Raw genomic sequence first — 11,425 nt, 5'->3', positions numbered from 1 at the left:
TGGGATTCGGCCCCGGGTGAGACGGTGCCGCTGCAGAGAGCCCCGCAGCGCCGGGAGCTGCGGAGTCGAGCCGGCTCCTCAAGGCTGGGCACGGGGAAGAGGAAACGTAACTCTGGATGTGGGGCCGAGACATACATTAATGACAAAACTTGTAGCAAGGCTAGCATTTCTGCTCCAATAGGATTCACTTTAGATTACGTTCAATAGAAACCAACCCCCCCGAATTTACTATCTTTTCATTTGTCTTGAACTAGAGCAATCTATAGGTTTCATACATTAGCTTTTATTTTGTCAACTGAAGTAGCTGAACTTTTCAGATTCAATATATGTGTATTTTTATATCAATTCAAGTCTCACATGGAAAGCTGATTTGAAATTAAAATCTAAGTTACAGGGAAAGACTGTTGCTAAATGCAGCACTAGGCTGCATCGATTGTCACATCTGATCTTTGACAGCCATAGTCTTATGGTATACAGCAATTTTTCTCTGAACAGCTTACCGAAAACCTCATCATCCAGTGATGAATGGATGTAAATCACTCTTGAAACCTATCCTACTAGATGTATTAAAAAAAATAAATGCCTGACAGGCAACCAAAACCAGAACCAAACCCGCAGAAAAGCTTGAGATGAGTGACAGGGAAATTCATCCTGTTTCTTCTGTTATCTTTTACGTGGGCCATCAAATTCCAGCCATTAAAACCAGAAAATTTTATCTACAAATAAGAAGGATGTTGCAATGATTCTCCCAAAGCTTTTGTGTATAGAATTAAAAGGTACAATCTGAAAGCAAGCTTCTGAAAAACACGGACTATGACTCTGCAATAGTCCTGTTACATTATTTTTCTTATTACAAATCTAGTGAACAACTGATGAGCAGTAATCTCACCAAAATTAGCTACATAATTAAAGTGTTTTGCTTTTTTAAATATTTGTAGTAGAATGTTTTCCAGTTGCAGTCTGAAATACAAGATTTAGAAGAGAAAGGTCGCAGTTCTGCCATGTGGCTGTCTCCGGCACGTACGCTGGCTGTGGCTGTGATGTCCGCGCTGGAGGCTGCTGTCATTAGTGGAGAAACCCTGACACTCCATTAGACAGTTATTCACTAAAAAAAATACTCATTATGCAAACGTCTGCCTGAAGACCTGCCTAAAATGCCACAAGCAGAAGTCTCAGCTGGTGTAAATGAACGTGGCTTCAATGGCTTTGGCAGGGCGCTGACTGCCTGCTCCGTCTGAAACGTCTGTCCTGGGTTCCAGTTTTCAGCATCTCTGCTCTCACCGCCAGCAAAAAAAACCGATTTGCCAAATTTTCTTCGTTGTTAATCATTAACCTGCAGCTGCATTCCCACCTCCAACCTCAAACATCTTGTACCTATGTGTTTTGTACGATGTCGATACATGACGATTTCTGTATAGTAGTGTTTTGAAAACTTCTCTTATTTTCTTAACATCTTAGGCTCCCTTACTTTATTGTGCTGCCTCGACCCACGCAACAAGTCTCCTGCCGCAAAGCCGTGCGCATCCTGCAAACGCCTTCCCCTTCCACCCCTTGCCGCTACCGCGGGGACGACGCGATGCCAATCCCGAAGGGCCGACCCTCCGTCCTCCTCACACGGACGGGCCCTGACGCGCGGAGACGGCTCCTGCGGGCAGAGCCCCTCTGAAGATGATGCTGCCTGACAACGCGAATCAATTCAGCGTTCCTTCATCTCATTCCAGACCAACGGGCCTTCTGGTGGCGCGATAGCGAAAACGTGCGCTGCGTTGCCTGTCCTGATCGAAAGGGTTAATAATAGTGGTCACCGTCCCGGACACGGCAGCCGCCCCGCAATCTGCTGTGCGACAGCTATTCCTGTCTTCATGCGTCAAGACCTTAAGCCTTTCTTCTTTGACACAAGAGATTAAGGGCAATCCCGACAAATTCAAACCCAGATCAAGTACGGGACCCCGGCGAGATGAACTACCAGCCTAGAAATTCGCCGGCGCAGGCTGGACTCCCGGGTTTCTCACAGGAACCCGTCCCCCCTGGTTTTGCAGGTTCAGCATCGGGCAGCACATCTCCCGTTTCCGAACCCACTCCAGGCGGTGGAGGCTTCACGTGAATCGCAATCGGCTGCAAACAACTTGGCCAACACCATTTTTTTAACCTTTATTATTGTTTAGCTGCCGAGCATGGGTACCTACAAACACTGATCTGGGAACTGACAACCTCGCGAGGCATTTGGCTGCTTTCTGATTCTACTTCTGCCTCCAAAAAGCGCTATTTCCACGTACCTTCGGGACAGGGCTAGCTGCTGAATTTCAGACCAAGCATCCCTGCCCCATAGTTCTCACCAATTTACTTTTCAAACAGCAATTCTGCCCAAAATGCCCCTGAAATTTATGATCGTGATAACAAAAGGGCAAATTAGAATAAGGTCATTAATATTATTGCTTACACAAATCGCATTATTGCCTTTTGCAAAGCAAGCAAATCATTATGAACTTGTGTCTTATTAGCCGCTATTTTATAGTAGCTTTTTTTATATATATACACAGACATATATATACACGCATTCACATGGGATATGAACTTAGATGCATTGCTTTGGGTAGCAGTTTTCTTTAGGCTTCTGCTAACCAACAACTGTGACTTCCCTCTAGTGGTCACTTATTTTTAAACATTAAGGATTAAAGACTGGGCTGCCTCTCACATTTAAAAAAAATAATCAGTTTGCTTTAGAAAAATAAATATGAGCTTCCCCTTTGATAAAGTTTATGGTCATTCCCTAATTTTAATAGAACAGCAGAGGCTGGCTTCTTATTAAAGCAAAAATTGTGAACCGAGCATCTGGTGGGAAAAAGCTGGGAAGAAAAAATAATCTTACCTTAATAAAAGTTCTTGCTGGCTAATTGGCTCATTAATTGTTCAAGTTATATAATTACACCTACAAACTGTGGCTTGCGGACCACTACAAAATTAAAGCTATAGTATTTACTTGTACCCAGTGTAACCAGTTTTCTAGTGCTTCCTCATGTGGCGTTTGTGTCTAGAGACCATCAGACGGCCTAGCAAGGACACTTTTCCTCCCCTTACTGGAAATCAAACTATTCCAGTCCATGTCAGCTTTTTTTCCATTCCTCTGTCCTCTGACTTGGCCAGAAACTGTTTCAATTAGCTGCCTTTTTTTTTTTTTTCTTCTCCTTTCCTCTGCTCAAGTTTTTCCCTGAAGAACCTCTTCAAAAACATTGATTTTGGTATTCCAGCTTTGGAGCCCGCATCGTGTAGGCTCTTCATGTATCAGTTTGTATGGCTCCCTTGTATCTTCCTTATCTCAACAACTTGGAAAACATCCACTTTCCTCAAATTACTGAACACCACTAGTCAAAATTCCAAAACAAAAGGAAAAGAGTCTCTTCAGCTGGCCTTGCCCTATACTTACAGAAAGCAGTTGCTTCTCAGAAGATAGTTTTAGCTTGCTTCAAAAATAAAGGAAATTAAAGCAACTGCTTTGTGCATTTGTTCGTCCTTCTGTCTATTTCCCCTACTCCAAACCTACAAACTTACTGGCAATTTTCAATTAAAAGTTTGACAGAAGATTCTAAGATTAGTAAGTCCTTCTAAGTCTCTTGAAACAATAGCTGGATAAATAGAAAAAAACCCCAACCAAACATAAAATTCTCTGGAAGTCGAATGTCGTACTATTAATCTCGCTCTAGCCTTGCAAGGGCTCCTGCTGCCTCTCCCACGTGGGTAAAGTAGCTTTTGGCTGCTTTTCTCCTTTTCCCCTCCAGGCCAGCTATCTTACTGGCTGTTTCTCAAATCTTTACATGAAACCTCAAATATTATACCTTTGTTCTTTCATTTTCTCTGTCCCAAGAGTTTCATTTCCGCTTCCTTTTCTTCTTACGGCGCTGTAAAGGCTAACTTTTCATGCCAGCATGCCTGTAAGGCCTCTTGCTACAACACATATATTGCAGACCAGCTACTTGGAATATATTCTGAATACTGCCATTTAGAAAACTTAATTTCTCCCCTTAGCCCTGTGAAGTCTCAAAGCCCTCTAGATCTTTGCAAACACAAGGCAGAGCAATGTATGGAGCACGCTGCTATCCTCTCAGATAAGATGCTGGATTTCAAGACCAAAGCATCCCTCTTTGGAAGTCTTTGGACTTGGAAATAGGGCAGCACCCTCTGGAAGATGCATATCAAGTGTCGTTTATTATCAGAGATAAATGAAGTTCATTTCTTAATGCAGCACAAGACCTAGCAATCTCTAAGAAATTAGGCACCGGAATTCAACCGTCTAAACTTTCCCTGTTTGAAGGCTCAGGTCTGAAACCCTGGGCACTCGTATTTGTGCAACGTGCCAGGCTGGAGACCTGGTATTTTTCCTCCTCTCCACTAGTATCCAAAATGTAACAGAAAACCAGGCAGAATGAAATCCAACTTACAGAGCCGACTTAGATTTTTGACATGATGCCATGGTTTTTTTTCAGCTGACAGGGAAACCACACTATCTTCTAAACTTACTTTATTTTACCTGAGCACCTCAGGGTGAGAGAGAACAGGTCGAAAGGCTGGCCGGGTCCCGGTGACAGGAGCTGTCTCCTGCCCTGCCTCACTCTCCAACTTGTAACATATGCAAACCCATTACTTGCAAGCTGGCTTCAATTTTATCCCACAGGGCTTCCTTGGGGGACAAAGCCAGTGCTGTCAAATTCACAGTTGGGCAAACTTCTCCAACCCCAAATGAAGGATCCATCTTTCAGATATTAAACATGATCTGAATTTTTTATCAGCTCATTGACATGCGAGCACAGTAGGGAACTTTGCATATTTTTTTGTTGCCAAAAGTCATGAGATCACAAGGATCACAATTTTCCTCTTTGCTTACAGTCACAATGGATCACATCCACTGCCTGTCAAAGTCCTGTTGACATATATTTGTCTTGACAGTTTGGTCTAAAGTTTCCACTTCATGTGTACAAAGAGCAGCAAGACATCCCTTCAGAGATTAAAAAATGATGGCCAGTTGGCTTTATTTGCACCCCAAGAGGCATCATTTGGGAGTAGAGTCCTACAAGTAGCATGTTCAGTTATTTCCATCTTCCCATGATACCAGCTGCTGCTTCTGCCAGTCCTCTGCAAGGCTCTTTCCTAAGGTAGTGGGAGGGGGAGGACTGAGAGAGGGAGGGAGGCAGAAACACAAGCAAGGACAATTACTTTTCAAAAATTACAGAAATCTCATCCTCTTCCGGCTTTTCTCCTCAGTTCGTCTTTCAGAGAAGAAAACACTTCCATACCATAAACAGTATTTCTTCATGTATTATTTCTATAGGTTCTGTCTTAAAATGGGCCAGACAGCATACGAAGATAATTTTGTTCCCGAATCTTTTGCCACTTTGCCTCCACTATGTGGAGCCACAAGGAAACTGTATTTTCCTAGGAACAGTGCGAGAATAGAAGATTACAAAGAAAATTACCAGTGGGGTATCCTCTTTAATTCCCTCCAGATTTATACAATCACTTCAGTGAGAATAAAACCAAAAGCAAAGGTATATCACTAAAAGGAAAATGTAGCAACTGTATGTATTAGTACACTTTGGGGAACATGCACAAAGAACGTATGGGTGTCTCCAAAAATGGTTATCGTATGAAATCTTTTGTCCCAACAAAGCCTAGGGAATTCAGACCTCTCTTTTCAGGGATTATTCTTTAATCAGAACAGAAACAGCTGCATTTCATATCTCCCAGTCAATGCACATCGCTGGAATAATCAACAGATACCTGTACAGAAAAACAGGCAGCCCAATATCTGAAGGTGCCAGAACTGAGACTATGCAGACGACAGAAGCTGGAAGAGCCAGGGGTTTCCAATCACACATCGGACGGCTGACAGAATGGCTTCTGACTCAGTGATAAAATCCCTCTTTCAAGCACCGTGGCCAAACATCAACTTTCTGATGTATCTCCTGAAGCATCTGCATCTCTTGGAATCCATGGCTCTCCTGCAGTCTTCTCTGCAGAGCAGCTGCCCTCCTGCCCAGTCTGTTTCCATTCATACACAGAATAGACAAGATATGAAAAGAGCATTGCAATGGATTTTGTGTACTGTAAAAGAGGTTATTTAAAATTTCCTCGCTTCATGTACTGTTTAAAAACAGACACCCAGAATTCTGTATGTCAGACAATTCCTTTAGGACACAAAATCCTGATTTGGGATCCTATCTGAGGGCTCTTAATTTCAAATAAACATTCTTATTTTCTCATGTTCACTCTTGCAGGTACGGAACATGACTGTTTCGGTTTTTTTTCTTTGCAGAAATATGACTAAATAAAACATCCATGGAAATAAAATGTAAAGAGCAGATTTCAATGGGAAATGGTCAGACAAATGCACATTTTTTCAAATGGTAGCATGTAAAGACATGCAACTTTCCATAAATAATTTGGCTGCAGTACATGAAGTCCTGTAACATCACGGGAACAACTTCTGCCAGACTTGTTTCATGCTTTTTTCCACTTGGAATTCCTAATTACATGGTGAATCAGATGTGATTTTTACTGCTAGTGTAAACAGAACAAACAGTGAAATTTTAAAACCACATTTATTTTTAATACAAAATCTGTTGCACTATTACAGAAGTGAGCCTGTATGTTTACCCCCACATGCACAGATAATTCAGCATCTACAATTAAATAAGAGTAAAATCATATTTTTCTTTTACCAAAACCATTGGCAAATCTTATTAAGAAATGTTCTCTTTGTGCTTTGTAATTCATGTTTGTAGAATTCATTTCTTATTTCGGTTCCCATTAAGAAAACTGATCAATGGAAAGCTCAAAGGTGCGAAAGAAGCTTATTACAGGTAGCTTACATTTGTGATTACTTCAGTTGTGCTTTACCTACAGTATATACATGAAAGCTGTGAGGTGTACTATGGTCTAACGTAATGCACTGGCAAAAGCTCTGACTGGTTCAATTAGGAATCTGCAGTAAATAAGCAGAACAGTTCACTATTCCGTTTTCACAGCAAAAAAAATATATATTTAAGTAGATGCTTTAAAATACCATGCACACCATTGGCTATAGTACTTCTTATACAGTACAACATAAGCTTTCTTGTTTTATTTGTCTGTAACACCTAGAAGCATATAGCATCTACGCTTTAAGTGTATTTACAAATTCAACAAAATATCTACATATAAAAAGCTTACTTAAAATTAAACTTGATGCAAGTTATGAAAAACCAATTTATTGGCAAATGAAACTGAGCATTCCTTCAACCATAGGTTGTTATAAAATTTATATTTGGAGGTAAACATTTGATTGATATAGTATGCGAGAAAATAATTTTGTAACCTATAATGGTAATCCTTTACCACTAAACCGTATTAGCACTTGTCAGATTGAATTCTGTGGTTCCAAGCGGTAACCCCCACACTGCTTCAGGGTGTAGATAATTACAAAGCTGCCACACTGATCAGGCTGGAACACAGAGGGAAATGCACTCTCGCTGGTGTAGTTGGCTGGTTTGGTTTTTTAACAATGTATTTTACAAGAGCTTATACCTTGCTGTGTTAGTAAATAATTTAATTCTTGTTGTGTTTTGGTTTTGTTTTGTTTTTTGTTGTTTTTTTTTTTTAATCTGCTAAGGCCATGAAAACATGTTGTGCTGTAACTGTCTAGAAAGCATTTATTTTATTTTTAAAGGAAAAAAAATCATACTCTTCTTTGTGTAATTTAAAATATCTAAAACCTTCCATTTTTAGCACAACAGTTTCATAACACTTTTTTTCTTCACATTTTTACTTTATTTGGCAATGATAGTAGTCCGCTAATCACAGTTTACTGCACCAACTGATTTAGTAGTACAGCGCATTATGGAATGCATATTGTATAAAGGCACTGAATGTATTTTGCCCTGTGTTTTCTGGAATATTTTCTCTCATTTTTAAAGTTTTTCTTTCAGTGACTGTACAAATTCCAAAATGCATTGCAATGCGTATCTTTTATGCCCTAAATCAATTCAATGTGTTTTGATGTAAAAATAGAACACTGTACTGCTGTAATACTTGATAGATTAAAAAGGCTATAAAGTAATAGGAGCAAAGAGCAGATAATAGGGTCTCATTAAGCATCAGCAAATGCAAGTGTCATACTTAAATCATTTAGCAATTATATACTGTACATACTGTTCCTAACTGTCTTGCAAAAAGACATATGATAGCTAGACATTAAGTCACCAATTTCACAACAATGTCCACAAAGACATTGAAGTTCTATATAATACTACTATAACACTCTGACAATGAAAACGGAATTCATATCCAGGGATTCAGCTGAGGACTGCATAACAAATTGTCAAACCATGTTTTTATAGTGTACACAAGATTATCTGTGAATTGTGTAGCATTTTTTTTCCATGCATTATACTGTATTTTCAACAGGAAACAAAATTACAAGTCAATGTTATTGTTTGTGTCAGTTCCTTTTAAAAAAAAGTAAAAATACCCAAGTTTTGAACAGAATTTCATACTAACATACCACTTAATGTGTCATTATGCTGTATAACTGTATTGACCTGCATATTCTCATAGCATAAACACCTTGTGGTGAGGAGCTCCGTTACCTGCATGTTCATAGTATGAGAAGGAGGATGTACAAGTGCTTTAAACAAACTGAAGATACAAGGGGATTGAGTTCTGTGGTTACACAAATGAATTCATGGCATTTACAGGAGAAGGAGCCTCAGAGCTTTCATTTCCTTCTGCAGGTTCTTTCTCTTTTTTACCACTATATTGTCCAATAAAGGAGCCATCCTCATTGAACTGACCATTTACACCTTCTCCATAGTCAACTAAACTATCATCACTGTCTTCTTTTTTCACAGTTCTGTCTGAAGGTGTCCGGCTTCCTTTTTTCAGAGGTTTATGGTCCTCTGCATCACTGGAGACACAAAAAAACAAACAAACAAAAGGAATTAACTGATGTATTATATATTAAGACAAAATCAGCCATGCATGCAGAGTTTGTAAGAAGCATGTGTGCAGCCCTATAATCCTTTAGTAAACCCACATCACATTGTAGAGACAAATCAATATGATGCAGTTGGCATGAATATATGGTGTAGGAATGGTTTAAACAGAGAATGTCTTCAGTGGAAGGGGGGGGGGTTGTGGTTTATTTTTTTGTTGTTTTTTTTTTTCCCCCATCGTGCATGACTTTTCAATGATAAGACCTGCGCCCTTGGCTTGGAAGCAATTTAGATGCAACTGCAAGCATTAAAAAGTGGGTTGTAAAGTTATAAAAAAAATAATTTATTTGTTCTCCAAAGTAACAAGCTTATGATGTGCCGTGAAGTTAGTCTGTTAAACTTCTTAATTTCTTTGACCCCTTGAACATGAATGAAGAATGAATTTGGTTAAATGAAATATACTGATTTTCTTTACTAGTATAAAGAAAATAAAAGTGCTGCATTTCAAATAATTTGTTACATAATGCAGGCCAGACTTGCAATTTTCAACCTTACCTTTCAAGAGACCTACATATTCCATTAAAAGGGTGCAGAAGAAACAAATGAAAATAGCCTAAGAAGAAAAGCAAAGTCCATATCCTGATAGTGATCAGTATTTTATGAATAATAATTTGCTCTTAAAATTGCTAAAACATTTACTGTATACAGGTAAAGCAACAATTTAGCTTACAGTAGCTACAGCTAAGTAGTTAAGAGCATGCTTAGGTTTTTTTCATTACTTATGAGATTAACCTCCTTATCCTAATCCATAACTGATAAAATGTTCTGACAGCGATGATGGTGATTTGGAGGACAACAGTGAAAGGAAAGAAAGGCAGGGAAGAGAGATCCCTGTAGCAAAGTACTGTGGTCTTTCCCTTGTCAGTGGAAAAGCTGCCGCACCATCGTCATCCCCAAATAAATCTGCAGCTGTGGTAAGCTCATATTTCATGAAATAGATGTAGTTGAGCTCTTTTCAGAATCCTTTACACTGCACTTCAGTTTCAAGATGAAGATTTCAGCAGCAGCTCTAAAGCATTTCCAATTAAAAACCACTATTGCCAGCTGCAATTTTGGGTGCAATTATTTACCTTGTCTTAAACAGAACATGTGACTTTATTTGCATGCAGCGTACAAAAGAGTAAGTGATTTTGTGGTTTTTTTTTTTTTTTATTTAAAGACTCACAGCTTATGGAAAATATAAAGAAACATGTATAGAGTATCAAGGAAATAAAAATATATTTACAATATCCACAATATTAGGCCAAATATATATTCAGCAAATTATTTTAACTGTGTAATTCCTATAAACAAATACCTTATTTCTTCCAATAATTATATTTTTTTTTCCTAATTAATATCTTTGAACACCCAGAGAAACCATATATATATATAGCATATACAAGGTCACACAGATTATTTTGTTAGCTAACAAATGCCCTGTTGAGAAACATTTCACTATTGCTAGAAAACCACTACACCAATTTTGCATCAAGCTGCTTCTCCTCATCTCATCACTTTTTTTGGCTTTGGAAGACTTTAAGTTATCACATTCTAAAAGAAGTACACCTCTAATATGCACATACTTACAGAAAAAGCATACCAGAGATTTTATCCTTCTATGCATACACAAGAAAGAAGTGGTAGGAATATCTATCTTACTAACATGTAAGAAAACCTTCATGTTTAAAATACACAAAGGCAAAAACTCTAAACTTGACTGTATCCATCCTGACTTTTAGTTATTGCTGTGTACATGGCATGAGGATAAATATCATATCATTGATCTTCTGTGCTCATTGATATTGCAAACATATAGGCTAGTAATGTTTAAAAGAATGCTACTCTAAAACGTCAAGCATCCAGCAGCAAATTGCAAACATTTATAACACTGCGAACACAAGCAGATTACAAAGATTTTACTGAAGACAGTTCATTTTGGCAGGACCCTATATTTAAAAGGGTGAAGACAGAATCGAGTATTTTAAAATCACACAATGTAGCTTCTCCATTGCCCTTGTCAGAGGGCATTAGAGTCATTAAAACAGGCTATTCAAGCCAAAAAGACCAGACCCTCACTTTGAAATAGTAACCGCTCCTACTCCCAAAGAAGAATGACCTGCAGTGGTTAATGCTTTCTGGGTAATACCATTTAGTAAAGAACATTGTGCATATGGTTTGCTGTTTAATTTTAGGTGAATAACTTCATAATTGCTTACACAACAATATGTAGGAAGGAAAAGAAATTAAAATTGCATTTGTACCGTATTCCAACTGGTCAGGAAACTGCAAATATTCTAAAGTGTGACTCTATCCAGTGTAATTCACTAGGCTGGATTATATAGTAAATAAATAATACACTGTCACTGTATTAAAAATATTCACATTTTTGTGTTTAATCCAATAAAAAGGTCAATTTTCAC

At 38.6% G+C, this 11,425-nt stretch overlaps 1 protein-coding gene across 7 annotated transcripts in view; it reads right to left on the bottom strand.

The window, feature by feature from the left end:
* Nucleotides 1-6,574: 6,574 nt before the first annotated feature.
* The window catches only part of NRCAM (neuronal cell adhesion molecule), a 72,742-nt gene continuing 67,891 nt past the window's right edge, over nucleotides 6,575-11,425 (bottom strand). For 6 of the 7 annotated variants that reach the window (XM_010574048.1, XM_010574045.1, XM_010574049.1 and 3 more), the window contains one exon: nucleotides 6,575-8,935. In XM_010574048.1, coding sequence (XP_010572350.1) covers nucleotides 8,698-8,935 — 238 coding nt within the window. In that variant the 3' untranslated portion in view covers nucleotides 6,575-8,697. Of the gene's footprint in view, nucleotides 8,936-9,518; nucleotides 9,531-11,425 lie in introns of all 7 variants that reach the window. The other variant, XM_010574047.1, reaches the window with a different exon arrangement.

The sequence above is a fragment of the Haliaeetus leucocephalus genome, unplaced genomic scaffold (assembly GCF_000737465.1).
Source record: "Haliaeetus leucocephalus isolate CR32 unplaced genomic scaffold, Haliaeetus_leucocephalus-4.0 Scaffold406, whole genome shotgun sequence".
In the NCBI taxonomy this organism is placed as follows: Eukaryota; Metazoa; Chordata; class Aves; order Accipitriformes; family Accipitridae; genus Haliaeetus; species Haliaeetus leucocephalus.
Note: the sequence above shows the minus strand (reverse complement) of the source record. Positions and strands in the feature narration are given on the sequence as shown.